This window comes from Tamandua tetradactyla, chromosome 1 (assembly GCF_023851605.1).
Source record: "Tamandua tetradactyla isolate mTamTet1 chromosome 1, mTamTet1.pri, whole genome shotgun sequence".
In the NCBI taxonomy this organism is placed as follows: Eukaryota; Metazoa; Chordata; class Mammalia; order Pilosa; family Myrmecophagidae; genus Tamandua; species Tamandua tetradactyla.
The window spans coordinates 203,906,429-203,926,147 of NC_135327.1; the positions used below are offsets into that span (position 1 = coordinate 203,906,429).

The 19,719-nt window shown below is 35.7% G+C and overlaps 1 protein-coding gene across 2 annotated transcripts in view; it reads right to left on the reverse strand.

Annotated features, from left to right (window-relative positions):
- The window catches only part of PTPRN2 (protein tyrosine phosphatase receptor type N2), a 1,272,212-nt gene that overhangs the window by 22,478 nt on the left and 1,230,015 nt on the right, over positions 1–19,719 (reverse strand). For both annotated transcript variants that reach the window (XM_077151559.1, XM_077151568.1), the window contains 4 exons: positions 12,351–12,470; positions 10,833–10,999; positions 5,623–5,676; positions 3,308–3,372 (listed from right to left, as the gene is read on the reverse strand). In XM_077151559.1, the coding sequence (XP_077007674.1) occupies positions 3,308–3,372; positions 5,623–5,676; positions 10,833–10,999; positions 12,351–12,470 (406 nt within the window). The remainder of the gene's footprint in view (positions 1–3,307; positions 3,373–5,622; positions 5,677–10,832; positions 11,000–12,350; positions 12,471–19,719) is intronic.

A 19,719-nucleotide genomic window follows, 5' to 3' on the forward strand; every position in this document is an offset into this window, starting at 1 on the left:
AAATCCTGGTGGGGAATCCTCTGGTAAATGTGCTATCCATGTTTCTCAACAGTTGGGTTCCTGTGATTGCCTCTGATTTAAGAGAAGCTTAATGCCATCTCAGCTGAGGGTGACCGAGCAAGTGTTATCTTTGGGAAGTTCTACCATTTGTTTAAAGCTCTTCTTTCCTTTAAAAAAAAAATTGTTAAGAAATAGGAAAAAGAGAAGTCGTTGAAAAAGAAAAGCGCAACTTTGGAAAATATCTTGGCTGAAAAAACAGTTTTTGATACATATGAGCTACATCAGTGGAGAGGTATACACTACCTAAAAATGAATTCTGATGCAAAATATTAATTATTAGTTAGAAATATGTTCACTGCACCAGAAATCATTACCACGCAAAAGTATTTTACAGATTGATATCTACTTTCTCTTTGCGAAATCCTTTGCAAGGCATTAGCCTATTTACTTTGATTTCAAAATGCATTATTATATCCTTGCTAATAAAGTAGACAGTGGAGAAAGAATTCAAATTATTCTAAGTTTATTCTTAAAACCTCTTAAAATAGGACCGAAGGCCTTAATCCTTAAAAGCCTTTCTGAAAGAAATGCCAGGGGATGTTGTCAGTTGTTGCAGCTGGGTCCAGCCTGAAAGTGCACTTACGTTTTTACGTTTAGAACTGAAGGACTCTAAAGTTAGTGCTAGCACTGCACATAAAAGCTTCGGAAATGGTATTCTTCAGTCCGCGTGCAATTCATTCTTTTTAAGAAAAGGAAATGGAAAGAAAGGTTTCGTGTCCAGGGCTTTAGGCCTTTGATCATTTGATGAACACTGGCTCTGCTGCCTGGGCCTCAGACTTCTCAGGCCAGACAAACACAGCTCAGGTCTCGCAGGCCAGGCCTAGATTCCTGCCAGAACAAAACCTTTGGCCGCCTCACAGTGTGGCGGCCTGGGAAAGGCCCACCTCGGCAGCCGGGGATGCCCGCTCTGCCCTTTGATCTTTCATTAAACCCGGGCCCAGGCTCCAGGTCCGGTGATTTCCCACCGCACACCCCCGCAGCAGAGGGGAGCAGGTCAACAACGAAATGCGGGGGGGTGACCAATTTTTAAAAAAATCCTGTGACGCCCCTCTTTGGCCAGTTTCACATGACTTGCCCTGTATTGTTGAACACTGAGACCACACTTAAAACGGACTTTGACATGACATGGTACAATGGAGTCAATAAATGGCATTCTTTAGCGCCTGTACAAAAAGCCAACCCTTCCTTAAGTGGCCAGAGACCTGAACTGCAACATACCTCTCATTTACTTTTCTATGAAACTAACTTACATATGCTTAAAGTCCAGGTTATATCACTTTATCTTGGTAGAGATCAAAATAATCCCAACATATATTGAGACAATATGGGCAACTGTTTCACCTACTTCTGCTCCTTTTCTTTGTCTGGAGCAACTTTTCTTTTGAAATAAATGTTTATTGTGTCACACCGTTTTATAAACAATGGCATGTTCTGAAACATTTGAATAAAACATTGTTCTGGAGGTTCTTTGGTTTAACAGAAGAAAAATGTTTACGTGCATGAGATATGGGGAAATAAAGTGGGTGATAGGGATAGAAAAGAGAAATTGGAATCATAGTATTTGTGGCTTTGATAGACATAAATTTATAAACGAAATGGGATGAAACAAGCAGGGCTAATAGACACTGAAAAATGCACCCTTAATTTCAAAAGTTTGGGCTGTATTATTTCGTACAAAAAAGAAAACTCTTAAAAGCAACATCAGAGCATTTTCATTTTGTTTCTTTGTACATCTCCAGCACTAAACTAATTTAGGGTGACTAAAATAATATTTGATGGCACAAAAAAACAATTTCAAAGAGTTTCTTTCATTCTTTCCCCAGCAGCCAGCAAAAGAAGCCTGGATCTACTGGTATAGTACGGTACAAAAAGCACTAGGTCTGGCCCAGAAGCTCTGGGGTTTGCTTCTATTTCTATAGTAACTAGTTACAAGGCTTTAGATAATTTAGTTAAGCTCTCTAGTCTTTGAGTGTAAAGTGGCGGGCTATTATTTTATCTTTCCACATCTAGAGACTTTGGCTAAAAAAGTGTTACATTTTTTTTTACAAGAAAATGGAGTAAGGGAAATGCCCATTTTAGAACTGCTGGCATTTGTGTAGAAATGCATAGAAACTCATTTCTACTATCAGTGTCTGCTCCTATTGCAGGGCAAAGGATGAAGGATGGGATGCTTTGGAAAGGTAGAAATCTCTAAGTATATCCGTGTGCAGGTGTGTATGAGAATGTGTGAGTGTTACAAGGAAATCACTGTCTTCTCAAGTACATTTAGGAAATGCTAGGTTAAAGAGAGCTAAACAAGTTTTTTTTTTTTTAATTAATTTTTTTTTTTACCCCATGGTTTCTTGTAGTCTTTACTATGCTAATGTGCATTGTGATTCTCCAAGAGGCAGACTGAATCTTTTCCCAAGTTTATTTGAAGATGGAGCTCTTTCTCTGGTGTCTTTTTTTAAAGAGATTACTTTACTGGTTTGGTGTTTTGTGGTATACATTTTGCGAAATACCCAACTAGCTCAATTCCTGCACTTTATAACATGAGGAGGCTGGGGCCCGGAGAGGATAAAAGCTTTGCCTAAAGTGATAAAACCCAACAGTGGTAGAACCAAGACCAATTCATAGCTCTGTTCTCCCCGTATTGCTGCAGCACTGGTGTTTTCTAAAATTCCTTCTACTATGATAATGCTTTAAGTCTAAGATACTGTGCATTGTCTTTGGCAGGAAAAGCCTTAAGAGTACAAACAGCGATTCACTCAGATGAAAAGATGTTAAAAAAAAAAGTGTTCCTAAGGTTTATTTGAGATAGGCTGATTTATATTTGAGGATAATTACTACCAGAGATTACTTGTACGAACCTAGACTGAAACCTAAATTGTACTCTGCAAATAAAATTTTGAATAACAGTAACAATTGATGCACAATAGTTTAAGGATATTCCGAGCTGGGCCAACACTTAAAAATCCCAAGGTCGCATTCTGTCAATATTGATATTAGTATCATAATTTATCTGATGACTATTTATCAATTTGTCAAATATGTACCAACAACAGCATAGACACTGGATGGAGCCTGCTAACAAAGAGCGAACCTCAAAAATGTGCTTGCTGCAAATAACTTTAATGTGATTCAGGAAAGGGACAACAATCCTCTAATTCTTTCGAAGGCCTTTTGTGAATATTACACCCTACGTTACCATAGCAACTCCATCACATATCTCAGCCACAACAAAGAAACCTAGGCTTTTGCGTCTCACCTTTGGCCATCTTATTGAGAACCATGTCAATCAGAACGTAGGTGCCGCTTCTTCCAGCGCCATCACTGTCAACAGAAGGAGAGAAAATAAAAATGCCGTCTATACACAGTTAAACCCAAACACACACACAAAAACTAGCAACAATTTGTTTCATTCTATGTTTAAGTGGGGCCAGCGAGAGGAAAGGAAGACTGTGAATAGGAGAGAAATAGGAAGAAAGCGGCATGGAGAAGAATCACGAGGGCGGGAGAGGGGGGAAGGAGGAATGGAAAAGGAAGACGTGGGAGGAGGAGAAGAAAAACAAGTAAGCTTTAATCCGTCCAGGCAGCTCATAAGGGATTAACTATGATGCATGGGTAAATTTGTTTCTCTTTCTTCCTTTTCTTTCCCCTCTTTGGCCAAAGATGTGGTGAATTTTGACAGGAAAAAAAAGGTAAAGAAATGTTGGACTATTTCAGAGTTGATGGCATTTGTATTTAAAATATCTGCAAGAAATTCTACCTAGCACAGAATAAAGAATACTTGAGGTTCAGGCTTTGTTGGCAGAATAAAATACACCTAGCCCTATGGGTGATGTATTGCAAACAGACCCCCTTTCTTAATACATGTCCCTCTCTCTCAGAAGTAGAAATGTGTATGTTATTTGTTACTTAATCATATTCTTAAAAAAGCACTGATTCCATTTCTTCCTCATTCTTCTACTATACCTGGACTAGCTGGTGTACCAGCTATAATCTGGACCAGAGTTGTAAAAAAAGTTTTGAATTGTGTCTCAACATTCAGCAAATCAATTAAAAAAAAGATTCATTTTGGGGGAGAAAAGTAACACCAGTATCATTAAAAAAAAAAATTTGTTAAACCATTTCTTTCCTCATAATGATGTCAGTGAGTTACCAGAATTTGAGAGTCCTCTTTAATATAAATACGGCTTGTTTCCGCATTCATGATCAGCTTTTCAATGAAGAATTTAAAAAAATGTATACTCCTAGCTGAAAAAAATGAATGTCTTTCCCTCAAAACTTCAAAAAGTATGTGACTAAAGGGCAACTCATTTTGCTTTCCGTCTCATTTGTATGCTGGCCTATAATTCTAAGAATTCATTGGGAAGCCTATAGGCTGATCTTTTATAGTAAAGAGTCATTGAGTTTGACTTGAACAGGTTTCCTCAAATAAGTGGTTGGAAAAAGCTGCAGCTGGAACAGGTATATATTTCACAAATTGTCCTTTCAGTATGCATACATCTTCACTGCATCATTAAAGAAGAGTAGGCATCAAACCTTGTTCACCATTTAATCCTCGACTGTTCATTAAAAATGACTGCAGGTATCTTTCTTGTTGGTGAATATTTTTCTCACTTCTCTTTTTGGCATTACATATATTTCACTTGAATATTTTAAGACATATCACAAAAATCTCCCAATTAACAGCAGCCTGTTTTGGTATATTTGTGGATAAAATACATTTAGTTCATTTTTTTTAGGATACTGTAACACTCTATTCTCATCCTCTTCTCAAAGACAACAGACAAGCACATACACATGCGTCTTGACTGAACTGACACATTTGGTTAATTTTGACTTTTTGATCTTTGGAGACAGATTTCATTTTTATTCCTGGCAGAAATAATTATTCTATAAGATAATTCAGGAAAAATGGAGTAGGTGTTCTTTACCAGAAATAGCAGAAGACCAAGTCACGTAGAAGAGAGTACCATTAGACGAGTTTTCTTTGAGGGGATCTAGTCTTACTGGTGTGGTTTTAACATACTTAAAGATATGATTTTGAATTTACATCCAAAGGCCTAGGCTCTCGTAATAAACTAGGATGTGGCTACTCTGCTTGTAATTACAGACCTTGTCCCTCTTCATAATTGGCCCCAAATATGTGAACGTCATGCAGTATTTTCGCACCATATGCATAGGATTCCAAATCTCTGGTAATTATATTGGTGGCTGAGATAATGTAATAGACCAAAAATACTGTCTTAATGTTTTTGTGGAGTGGCATCATGAAGTTTTAAGAGAAATTAAGCTGGTGGAACACAAAATATTTGGAAATAGATTATAGTGGTCAGGGCAGTGGCTTGCTAGAAAGAAAATATATAATGAACAGTTTTATACATGTATGATGATATAAGTACACAACTTTAATTAGCCAAATTGCATAGAAAACTAAGTTTATATCTTTGCTTTAGTTTTGAAGTACCAGACAAATATATTTATTGAGCAATTATAAAGCCGGACTTCCGTATTTAATTGCAGAGTTTGTTTTTTGAGGTGGCAAATGACTTAATCCATGTTAAAAGTTGTACTTGCCTGCAGTGAACAATTATTGGACAAGAACGGCCCCTGTAGCACTTGTTTACTTTCCTGAAATAAAAAGAGATATAAAAATTAGTTTTGTACTATGACTCTGTTATCCATAAATAACTATTTAGCCAAAGCAAATAGCCCTAATCTTTTAGCCTGTTTTGACAATGAAAATAGAAATTACACACACATTTTCAAAGATCTATTTTCTTTTCAATAGTAATTTATTAAACAAGCCTTTAAAAACAAAGCTCATATTTTCACGATGTTTTGTTTTTCTTTTATAAGTCAATAGACCAATCAGTCTACCCTTCCACCCCACTCCTTTCTCTCTTTTTCTGTCTCACCCTTTCCTTTGCTTTCTCTACCTCTCTTCACTTCAGTTGATCTGACTTACTGTGATATGGGTGTCTAAATTCTTCATCGAAATTTTTGAGTTTTACAATTTATATTCTAAAATTCTTAAAGTCTAGACATAATATTAGAATATAGTATTATGGCATTGCCTAAAAGCATTATCTTAAAGATCCTTCTTAATGTCAGCTTTTAATAAGAATATCTAAATTATTGAGAAACCTCAATTATGTTAAGAGAAGTCTTTTCTAGTTTTATCAATTTGAGCATGTTTAAAGATAATTCCATTGTGCAGATTTTGATCAGAAGGTATAAAAATTAACCATAAGCATATCAAAATTAGCCATGAGCATATATAAGGATTTTGTAAACAACCCCTAACTCAAAATAGAGGCCTAATTTAAAATTCATCATATAATCTATAATAAGTGAAACTACTAAAACATATTTATGAAGTATACCCAAGTTATCAGTAAAATATTTCAGAATAAAGAAAATTAAAGGCAGAATTGTGATTTATTTGAAGGAAAACATGTATGAAGTATGTGTTCTAAAATCTGCTGTATGAATTTCTATGCTATAAGAAAAGAAATAAAATTAAATAAGAAACAACAACAATACAAGAATTTTTTTCCTTGAACCAGAAATGGGAAAATGTCATGTTCCTTTGCAAATCTTGCTTACTCAGCATCAAACAGTCAGTTGGAAATAAAAATCCAATCAACTAGTTGCTTTGTCTACAAAACTCCAAAAGCCAGGAGGAAATGGTGATGGGTGACAGTGGGAAATGGAGAAGTTGCATGTAGTAACTCACTGATGAATTGAGTAAATATTTTAATATCACATAGCCCAAATATCAGAATTTCCTTCCTTTTCATTCCTCTATAAAGTGAAAAGAATGAGTCACTTCTAAAGAGAGGCCTGAATCTCCCAACCTAGTCAGTGTAAAATAACTCAAAGGAGGAAGGTTATCCACTAGTTAAGAAACAACAAGTCCTCTAGATGAGTAATTTTCACAGTAAATTCTGAACTATGGTTGCTATCTAGTCTGTGAAAACATGCACCATTTTAAACCTTACAGATTACATAAAGATGCTTAAAAAATGGAGAGAGTTGAGAAACATGGGTGATATAAGTTACCGAGTGCCCTAAGAGTCATATTTTCATTTGATAGTGCCTTTTCTTTCTTTTGGTATACACCACGATGTTAAATTTAGTGGCAAGCAGAGAAAGTAAAAATGCACTCTTCTTAAAAGCAATAGCATTTGCATGTCAGATTGCCTTAAAAGTTCTTTGGCCCTTTGTGAATAAAACAGATTAGAAAATAGATCCACTAATTTTTACTTCTAAAATCACCCATTCTTTACCAGGTTGTAAAGGCAATGTAAATTCCAGCTCTGATAAAACAGATGCCAAACTCAAAGGTGAGGAATGTGAAACCTACTAACTAAATATATAGGTGGTGTGTATGTGTGTTAACAGTTAAGCTCAACTGTCAAACGAAATCTAGGGTGACTTTCCTTCTAAAGACAATTCCCCTTCAAATAGAAAATTTTACTGCAAATTCCTCAACAGCTGAATCTTTTTAATGTGATCAGAGTTACCATCTCAGTTTCATATTCAACATTCTCGTTATAATTCATACTTGAGAGTCTAACAAAATACCCTTTTTTAAAACTTCCTGGTTCCAGAAAATATATATAACTGTAAGGAGTGAGCAAAATTAGTCTCCTATCCACAGCTGGTCAGCTCCTTCTTTGACAAACCATAATAAGAATAACCTCCTTTACTAAGAAAAGTTGCTAAAAAGCTAATTACTAGCTAATATGGCTGTCACTTGCTTCTCCATTCCTGTAATTTCTATGTTTGTTTTACAGTATATTTAAAACATTATTTCCTCCAACATGTTGTGACTGGCTGCCTCAGCAGGATTTAGGAAGGTTTCTCTGTAATTTTAATATCCACACCAGTCCTTGCCCCATACTAAACTTATTTACAAACAATCACAAACAATCAAAGAGACATGTAGTAAAATCTTGATGTGGTATTATTATTTAGAATTTTACTTACAAAATATCATGTACATGTATTATCACAACTTGAAATATCACAAGTAAAAAAAAAGCAAAACTATCACAAAGTCAATAGAAGTTTTCATCCAGTTGACCTAAGATATAGACTAAAGATTATTTATGAAGATAAATGATACACAGTCTCATTTTATTTTATTAGAACAAATCATCGGTAAGCAAAAGGTCTCAAACAGTAAGAAAAAATAATACTATATATATTTCAACAGGAGGAATTAACTGAGAAAGAATGATTAGTAATACAAACCAACCCATGGGTCATTGAGTGAAAAAGAAATCGTCATGCAAACCATCAGCAAGCAAAGGTCAGAGGTCGTTAGAGGCTCAGAAAAGGGGTTTCCCACATTGTCCCTGCAGCAGAGTCACAGTTTCCAATGATCACTTTTGTGACTATGCAACTGGGCTCATATTACTAGCTGCAACATCACAAAAATGACACTGGCCACCGCTAATTAGCTGGCAAAGTAAGGGTTTGTCCATTTTTACAGTGAGCAGCGTTAGTAAATGCCATTGCACACAGCGAGAAGTGAGAGAATAATAGATATAGATATAGATATATAGATATATATAAATATATATAAAATTTTTTAAAGCAAAGCCCTCACATGTGATGCTAATTATCTCTTAGTTTAGCAGTTTCTCTTTAAAGTGTAAATGTGTTCCCTCTGGGCTCGAGAAATATTTAATTACACATCTCAGTGCCTGACTAGCACACTAGGCCGGAGTTAGAATGCCGGGTCTATTGTTTGACGTAAGAAGAAAAATCCTGGAGCATTAAAATGACCAGTGTCTTCAGAAGCGGCTTCATCTTTTCTATCACTGAAATTTGGGAGGCTATTTTACATTAAAAAATCACCTAATAGCAATTTGTGTCTAAGCATAATGCATCTGAGAATATGATCATTTGTATCAATTGTCCAGTTAATATCTGAAAGGCAACCTCCTCTGAAATAGTGGGTAGTAACAAATAATGCAAGCAAGAAAAGCTTTTGATTCAAATGAGACTTTCATTAGAAATTGTCTGGGTGCTTGGTTTTCTCTTTGTTTAACAAAAACCTCCTTAAGCCCTATCTACACAGACTCTGGGGCAAGGGAATTTTGGGAATCCAATTTTTCTTCATGATGAATTATAAACACAGAGGGTTGGTTATGTATATGTTCAATTCCATATATGTATATGGATATATGAATATACCCATATGCATATATATACAAACACACTGAATGCACATAAAGACAGGGATATTAAGATGAACTGTCATCTTTGTCAGCTACGTCTATTTGGCCATTAATGGCTGTTTTTGAAAACTTCTTTTCAAAAAATGTACCCTATGGAAGATTTTTAAAATAGCATGTCTTTAGGAATAAATTTGTATGGAGAAAATGTACATAATGGCCAGAAGATTAAGATGGATTAAGAAGGAATTGTGTATCGTAACTGTTTTACTATGCATTCAGCATTCTGGATCCGTAATGCATAACCTGCATCTCTAGGAGAGGTGACGGACTAGGACAGTAGTCACTGCATGTCTATTATAAACGTGACAACAGATTCATGTCTCTCCTTGAGCTCATTCACATGCTCTTCGATCCAAAGAACAATTCAAATAAAATTTTTTGTTTCATTTTTTCAAAGTAGACTAAAAGGCAAAAGAAACAATGTCATAATAACCTTAAGAATCGGTAACATACAAATTCAAGAAGTTCAGAGATAAGTCTAAAACACCATCTTTATGATGATACTTGCCTCTTCAACCTCCCTCTGAATTAAATAACTGCAGAATCAAGGATGGATAACTGTTTAGATACAAATTGCTTTATGGTAGTGTAAAATCCTGGATTAATGAATACATTTTTTTCACTATTCTCTAATTCTTGTTTTGAATATTTATCTGTTTTCTTTAGTGGATAGATTTCTAACCAGTTAAATGTAAGAGAGTTTATCTATATACCTTAGAACTTAGTTATCAATGCTGTTTACATACTCCATTTTCTTTGTAGTTGTTTATTCATTTACCATCAATAAACAGCCAATACTAACCAACTGTTATCATCAATACTAACCAACTGTTATCATCAAATCTGATGCACAATCAAAGCTTCTGTCTTAAATTTTGCTCTTTTTCACAATGTCAATATATTCCTGTAAGATGGAGCTTAGCATTCATTTTCAACAGTTCAATAAATACATATTTTAAAAAAGACAACTTATCGGGTGGCTAGCTGACTACAGTAACGAATGAACAAAAGATTGGATTTAAATAAAAAACGGCCAGTTATAAAATTGCACAGAAACATATATAGTCATGCGTTAAATATATCCAGGCTTTTATCCAGGATTATCCATTTTAGAATTTGGGCCTAAGTTTGTTAAGTCTCATCATTATATCAAACCAGATGAGTATCCCAACAAAAATCTGGGCTTTTTTCATTAATAGACTAAGAAATATAAACTTAAGCACTGTTCAACAGTTGAAGAATCTTATGAAAATTAATGACCATATTTCCACAATTCTAAGATGCCCATTCACCCCCTTGCATTTTAACACCTCTAAAACTAGGAAACATCTCACAATCAATATGTACATTTAATATAATTCTCCCCACCTCTTCTCTCCTCTTCTCAACTCTGCTAGCAATTATAAACTAGAGGATACATCTTACAATTAATGGCATCTTAGAAACAAGGAAATTTGGTATTAAAATGTGTGTCCTTTTATTTGATGCCCACACCATACACACATTAATATGCCGTTAGGCTCTTTGTTTTACCTGCGGAAATCCAGGAGAGACCTTGTGGAGGAAGGAACTCCCTGGTCATACCAACTAAGGAAATGGAACTGGGTCACGGTCCGAGTTTCATTGGTTTGAAGATTCTTCAGATAAAAGCTTCTTACTAGGAAATCCTCACACCAGATATGCTCAGAGACCAGATTTACCTGGATGGATACAGAGGAGGAAAGGGAGAGAGAAAAGGCATAGGCATCATGAACCCAAAGCATCACTGAGCATAAAGCTACTTTTGAGGAGAGAAGGGTGAATACTCCAAAAGATAAATTTTATATCGCTGCCAGGCTCACAATTGGCTTAGTGGCTTCCTCCCATCTCTTCCATTTGAACATGATGCACACAAATGATAACCGTGTTTTAATTTTTTTAAGTGTGCCACCCAGGAGCTTAATAGTTAAATAATTTAAAAAATATGTTATCACCCCAAACTATTCTAGTTTACATCTCTATAATTCGAAGTCATATAAACGTGCAAGAAAAATCACCCGTGAAAAATTATATGTTTGAACGAAAGCACTAATAAAGCTATGTGTCCTGCCAAACATTTCCGCTTTAACTTAAATTTTATCCAAGATAGCTTACACCTGGATTTAGAAGTGAGCAACAGAAAAGACTCATGGAAATACCAGTAACGTGGATCTTCAGTAAATCACTTTTCTATGTTTAAGTCTATTTGCAGTGACCTAAAAGCCACAACTATGTGATTTAGGATTAATCTTTAAGCGTCACATGCTCCTTACTGTGGGGCTTCACTATCCTGACTAATTTTGATGCAAGACAGAACCAAAGGATGCATTCTTGTACTTGTTGAAATGCCCAAGTTTATTTAGTTCGTTCTTAATGTGGGCAGAAAATTCAGCAAAGGAAATAAGCTTGTCAGCAGGTTATCCTCAAATAAAAAGGTCAAATGCTACACACACAAAACTCTAAACGGCACTGAGGAAAGACCACATTGCTCAGCCAAAGAAATCAATAAGCAATTAGAATAATAGCAGGATTCTTTTAAAAATAGACCCTATTCAGAGGCCTGTTATATGGGACCCAATTCAATGGACCACCCTGTGGAGGTAAATATTTTTTCATCCTTTGTCAGTATTTATATTTATAAAAATTAAAAAATGAAAAACATACAATTTACCCCAGAGTCCAATTCATAAGCACATGGCTGTTTGAAGGGTCAGAATCTCTATTTACAACGACACTCGTGAACTGCTTAGTTTTTGCTTATGCTGAGGGCCGCAAGTGCTAATCTTCCCAGTGCATAGCCTATTATTCCAGCCTCTTTCAAAGGATGGCTTGTCTCCTTTCGGTTATTTGCCTTCTGCCCAGAATTCTACTTGAAACTTGGCTGCAGAGGACCAAGTGTCCTTGTGCTTCTTGCACTGGCTGAGGGTAGATCCCGGCTTGGGTCAAATGGGATTAACAAATGTTGTAACCAGTGTGATACCAATCCACACACTTACTGTCAACTTTACCGGCAGATGTGTTTTGTTTAAGTACCTCATAGATGTGGTAAAGGTTGGAGCCTTCGTCTGGCCAGTAGTGGTACGACTGCTTGACTCCGTTCTCCGTGAGGGGTGTCAGCATGACAATAACCACACAGCCACTCTCCCAGACCATCTGCAGACAAAGAAAGGCACCGTGGCCACAGTGTGACTGCCTAATTACTGCGTGACATGTATAATTACTGCACTCAGAGACACAATCAAAATTGATTCCATTCACAGGAAATTTATTTCATTTTCATTAGACACTTTTACTCTGCAGCTGCTTTCAAATCCCTGAATAAACTGGCCCCACATTTTGCATGCTTCTATGAAATATTAAGAAAAAAAAATCCAGTGAATTAATTCCATGCTTTTAAAACCTCCTCCATTTTCTGTTCAGCTGTTTGGCTTCCCAACTTTTGATCTGCAAAGGAAACTTTCCATAATGCAACACAAAACATACAGTGTGACATCTGATGTTTCTTCCTCAACAGCAGGCAGGCTGCAGCATTAAGAAAATGCTCATTTCTCAATGTGAAGCAAACTGAAATCAGTCAACATGCTCATTTTTTTTTCTACTTGTCATTATTCCGCATGACTAGAGAAATATTTTGTTCTGTAAAACTGCTATCCGATCTAACGCGTGTTCTGAAGGTTTCTTTTAAGAGTACATTGTAGAGAGCCACATTGCCCGTTGGAATGTCATTTAGTGATACCAAAATATAGAAAATATGATTCAGATGCAAACAAATCTAATACTCATTTAATGATTCAGAATAGCCACATTAAAAAATAACTCTGAGGCTCAAATAAACAAATGAAAGTGCTAATGAACATGTAGACATGATAAAAGACAAAAGAGTACTCCAACCCAACCTCTTTTCAAACACAAGGCACAACTTCGTGGCTGTAAACCTATGTATTTATAGTTACAGCATAATTACTAAAAACCATTAATTCTATGGGGGTACACTGATGAGTTATTTGTACACTTTTATTAGCATATTAAATTATAGAGTGAAGACTATTCTGCTTTTCTGGCAATGGGTTACATTAAATTCACAGAAATATTTATAAGCAATTGCATTTAGATGTGAATTTAATATTCAGGAGAGCTTCTATTTCTTTTAAATACAGATATAACAATCCAATTAAGATCCTGTAATTTACAAATCCACATAGCACTAACATAAAATATTTTCTTTTCATAGTTCCTGTTATGAAATTCTCCCTTTCTATTTCAAAAATTAGACTATACACAATATTTTCCTCTTTTAATATTGATTTATATTCCCATGTGATAGAAATCGTTCATACCCTTAAGGCACCTCATTGTCTATCATTTCTATTGAAATTTACTGAACCTACTGAGGTATTTGTGAAAAAACCCACAAATAAATATGAATTATGTGCAAACTCATATGCTTTCCATTTCCTTAGTGCATATCTAACAATAAGATGAGAACCCACAACATGTGTCTTACTTTAAGCTTTCCAGGCTTTAAAACCAGCTCCCCTAAATCGGTACTTTCATCACGTAACAATTTAATGTGCCTTCAGAAGGTATAGAAGCTCACTGAAGCCATTACGAAAATGAGGAGAAACACGGATTTTATGAGTGTAATAAAAATACAATGATCTAGACCATAAACTAATCATCTAGCACTCTGCTTGTGCCACCCAAGTGTAACATTATGAAGCCCACTCATTTAAAGAGGAATCCTTACAGTTTGGCAGCGTCTTTCATTGGTTCGAACACACAGCACTTCATTACAGAGAGCCTGTTTGGCTCTCTAAAGATTTGGTTAAGATTAAATCCAAATGAAACTTAATTTAAACAAACAATCCCAAAGGCACTCTTGGGAATAATATTTCCTTTTAGGTCACTGCATACAAAGGCAGAGAGAGAAATTTACTAAATCAAACAATCAGGCTGCCCAATTTGGGTACCAATATTACAATATTGTTCGTGTCTCTGATTAGATTAGCTAATGTTACCTTCGAAGCAGTATGTATTAACCCAACCTTGGAGAGAAAACGATGGCATTTCACCACATATTTCCTACCTCCAACCGCAGGGCCAGACTAGCTTAATTTCAGAATACATTGAAAAAAAATTTAATTTGGATTTTGATGGGAATATAGGAGGTCAGTAAAAATTCCAGTTAACTAAGGTTTAATTCCTAAACAGGGAGAAGTTTCATTATAATCTTCCTCATCTTGGTTTTGGCCTAAGTAAAACAAAGGGCAGTGATTAACACAAGAGAATCACTGCTTGTGTGACAGTTCTTTGAGAGATTTAAATCTTCCTCATATAGGAAGTAAATAACTGACCCAGGATCTCTACTCAATCTTAACATAGTATACTGGAATAGTTAATTTACTAAATGAAAGAGCTGAATTGTTGAATACCAGAAATGTACATTTCTATTTGGTTAAGTATCAGAGAACATAGGTTTCATGACCATCTACCATCTCTCGAACCCTACTATGTGTCAGGCATTAAGCTGGAGATCCAGAGATGAACAAAAACTTCTGCTGAATGCAGGGGCCTCTGTCATGTAGTTAAAACGTAGCTTGGAGGTTTCCTGGCACTCTGTAATACTGCCCAAGATTCCCTTTTGCTTGGTGGTAAGTAGATTACTTTTCCCAGACAGGATGCAGGTGCCTCTATCACTGGATCAAAATAAAGCCTCCAACATGGATTTCAAATAGCCTTAAATATCGGATCTCAAGTAAAAATGACTGATGCTGTGCTTTGGAGAAGATTTTGAAATTGCCTCCTTTTGATGAGCTTCTCCTCAACTGAATCAGCCTTACTCCTCAGAAGTCTACCTTGAAGGCCAAGATATCCTAAACAGTCTGCACGCTTGGGGGAGGTATGACAACTTTCATGTGCTTATTATTCCCACCGACATCTTCATTAGTACATGTATGCTGTAGGAATAGGAAATGTTAAGCTAAGCGGATCGCAGCTATCATAAAACATGATGGCTAAAACCTGCTGTTAATTCCCGCTAACTCACCCCACATTTATTCATTCAAGGATTACTCAGAGAAGAAAACTACAACACAACAAATACAGCCCATGTAACTTAAAGATGGGATCCTGTTTATGGTTATTTGGCAGCAAACAATTTGAAAAGTTAAAAATCTAGTAATTCAAACTGTTGATCCAAATGACATGCAATTCATAGTTTGGCTGATTATTTGATCCAAAAGAGTAAGTTTCCTGACTGCTAATAAAAAAAAATACTGCTCATTGATACATTACTTCTTATTCCACCATTTGAATAATCCATAGGTGTTGAAAAACACTAGTAAGGTCTAAGTTTCATATATTAAGCTAATTAAGACAGATGGAAAGAAACTATGGGATGTCTTTTTTGAAGTCCTTCTTGAGCACCAGTTATTCAATTAAGAAACAAAATTCATTCAACATTATAGTAAGATACGATTAAAGAAAAGATGTTATAGTTGATGTTTGGCTAAAAAAAAACACATATTTTAAAAGGAGACCATTTGAATATTTCCATAAGAAAAGATATAACTCAAAGAAAATGCTATCAAAGACTTGTAAGGTAGAAGTCCTTCTAGGACCTGCTCAAGTGTACAGAAAAGTGATTTTTTTAAAAAAAAAATAAGCATATCAACTGTTTGTATGCAGGCTAAAATTATTGGCTTGAAGATAGTTTTTTTTTTTTATCCAGAGTAGGCTAAGCATTCCACCTGCTATCCTGACTGCAAAATTTATTTTCGTTGTAAACTTCTTTGCATAGATTGAACAGAGGTAAACTTGAGACCTGCAATGAAGATGCCCACTCAAATTTTGAAATGAGGCAATGAATGAGGTTTAAAAATACTTGTACTTTACTCCTTATGAGTTTGTTGATGTCAATAAGCTGTTAACTACGTGGTCTGAAATAGATTAAAAAAGAAAAAAATAGGAAATTAAGCTTCTCACGCCTTTAACATCTTTTGTAATGGAGACCCCTAATCCTGATCTTATTCTGCCCAGAAGGCAACCTTCACCAATGCAGCAAACCTCTGCAGGCTCTGATTTTGTTACAAGGGCGCTATGTCAAACCATAAACCTTTGGAAATGGTAATCTAACTAAATGAAAGGTACTGAAATACTTATTTTTCTTCTATTCATGACTCATAATGCACCTACCTAGCTTTAAAAATATATATATACATATATATATAAACCAATATGCCAGTGTGGGATTCATTTAGAGATAATGTAAGCCAAAGCACCTTTGAGTAAAGCTTTTATTAAATGTTGACGTCCAGGAGAAGAGTAGAGGAAAATTCACCTTTGTTGCTGTTAAGATCAAATGATCAGATACCTGGGCCCAAACTGGTTCTATAGCTAAGATCTGATATTTGACAAATGGTAGCCACAATCTCTGGAATTCTTTTCCAACAGCCATATTTTTGGCCTGGCAAAAGAGAGAAAGCATCTAAATAAAAAATACTTGTCATGCCATTGAAAATAAAATTAGAATTCTTTTGAAAAGGTCTAAATGCTTGCTTATTTGTTAAACACAACCAATTCAATATGGTTTGGTGTAACTACTGGGCCATTTTAGGATTTCCATGACAAATATGTATACTTTCAAACTAGATTTTGGTCTAACCTTCACTATTGATGTATTTATTAGTGGTTACTTGACATGTACAGGAAATTACCTGGGCCCAAGAAGCATTGTTACTTATGAGTCATTGTTTCCTCAGCCTGCTTTCATTAGTTTCACACTTACACATGCATATTTATTCTTAGATAGAAGTACCCATTTTTCTTTTAAAGATTTGGACCTGACATAAAAGCATCAGGTCGAGCTGTGAATCAAGAGAGGAAGAAGGGAAGAAAAGGGCTGCAGAATCAATACCATACCTAAAAGCAGAAGAGCCAGGATGTTTTCAGCTGTGATCCACACACACAAAAAAATCAGTCAAAAAAGAATCTCAGTATCAATATTCCAAGAGGGCATATTTAGTTTATATTGTAATGGTTATCAGTTCATAATCACGGACATAGCTACAGAGGTCATATTTTTCAAATTCCAAATGTATGTAAGGTGATGTGACAATAGGTTTTATTTTTTCTTTAGGACTTGTGAGTTTTTGTATGGAAAATCCAACAAGACTAAAATGTTTTAATGATCTGCCCTCATAAATCTAGCACATGTGTTAAAGTACCCATAAACTTATGGAAACAAATCAAGTTTACCTAAGAAACCAATCATCCTCAAATTTTGTATTTGTAGTTTAATCAAATAATGTGATTTTAAATCAGACAATCCATAAGTTAACAGGGCTCCAAAGTAAATTTCCCTTTGTTTACCTTCCACATTTTTTCCATATTCCAGAACCAGTAATATCTCCAAATATATCTCTTTCCCACCATTGATTATCCAGAGGAAATAAAGGTATGATTTCCATGAGTGATTCAATACAAGAATTAAAGGGATAAAGGGATTTTTGGGAGTGGGGGGAAGAGAGGATTTCTAGCAAACTCAATCTTGCTTAAGATAGCTACATCTTCCAAGCAAACATTCATGACCACTGATTTGACATTGGGTCTGATGAGGGAAGAAGAGACTGATGGACTCTGGGTCTGTTCTGAAGAATTGGGAATATACAAGTGCCTTGCATATGGAGTGGAGTACGTGAAGAAAAGTCAAGAAGTCTAGAGGTTATGAAAAGGCTCTAGAGGAGCATACATCATCTTTGTGTTTTTTTTTTAATTCGGTGGTGTGGAAACAACACCACTGCGGTCAGGCTGCTGTCATCCCTAGCTATTTAGAGATTTGCTTCTTGGTGACTCTGGAGACGATGCCTATAAATCTTTAAGCAGATTTAGGCAGCGTTCACTGACATAGGTGTTCAGGAGTATACTATGAAACAGGGCTGAGCCATCCTCCAACTCTGTTTCTGTTTGATTCACTGCTGTAACTGAACATGGAAAACTGGACAAATAGACATTTGTTGTCTCTGTCACACATAAGGCAATCAATAGCTGGTGCCTTGCAGGCATCTCCTGTACTGCTTCCTCTTTTATTTCTCTTTAACGCTTCCTTCAATTAACCCTTTTCTACCTCATTCTTCTACCTAGGTCATAAGTAGTTGGAAGGAAAAATCTTTTAAGTTTTTGGATCTGCCATAGTAGTTAGTATAGGTTTTGTCTTCAGCATTGTAAGAATTATGCTAGATGGAGGTTAACTCAAGCCTATCAGTTTTGGAAAGGAGAGAAAGCATTTCCCAGCATTTAAGACTTCATAACAGAATACTTTCAGAAAATGGAAAACAGAAGTTGACAGCTGGACTTTCTTGGTAAATGTTAATATTAGCAATAAGAGTTAGCATTAATTGGGCATCAAGTGAATTTGTGCTGATTGTCCTGTTGATCGGGCCCTCCATCTCTCTCCCTTGGGGTTTATGTAGCTCGCTAGCCTGGAGAGGTACTTATTATCTGATTCTATCTTGAAAATGAGCCTACTTATCAAACACGACTCACAAGGCTAGAAAATCAGAACTTTTTATCTTGGCTTACCAACACCCATGATGATTTAGAGAATGATGGTTTCCAATTCCTACAGAAACTGTCCTAACTCTGAAAGCTAAGGATCTCTATGTTCCAGTGTAAGGGTAGTGCTATCTTCAAATATACTGATTTTATATTTAACATCCAACAACATTCACTATGTACCCAAACTTGGTCAACAAGTTACATGAAGTTTTGGGTTAGAAACTAGTGTACCATATCTCCCCAGGCACATTCAGCATTTGGTAGTGACACATGGAAGCTGCTGTTGGGAGAGAAGGACATACTCTTTTTCCAGCTCATTCTAAAAATATGAAAGAAAGAACGGCAAATTGTTAAGGTCCTAAGTAAACCCTCAACTGTCTAGCTCACACCTTGTTGAGACTTCTTTTCCCCCCAAAATGGTCTTTAGACTCTGTTTAATCTGATTACACTGCTACACATTTGCACTCATGTGTAAGCCACAGTGTGATGTGCTGCAGGGTCTACATACTATGTGCATTGAGAATAAGCAAAACATGATTAATTTTTCATAAGCAATGTGTAGACTCTACAAATTCTGATAAGTACAATGGTAAAATTTCACTTTCTTTTTTACTTATTCATTCAGATATATCCATGAATAACACCCTTTCTGTCACCACCATAAATTCTTCATTTTTAAGGAGTTAAAGAAAAAACTTTTGAGTTATGCAGATCTAGGTTTGAAATCTGGCTCTGCCTCTTGCTAAATGGGTAGACTTGGGCAAGTTATTTAGTCTCTCAGGGTATCATTTTCTTCACGGGTAGAATTAGACTAATGATTTGTTCATCTCAGTGTTCTTTTGCAGGT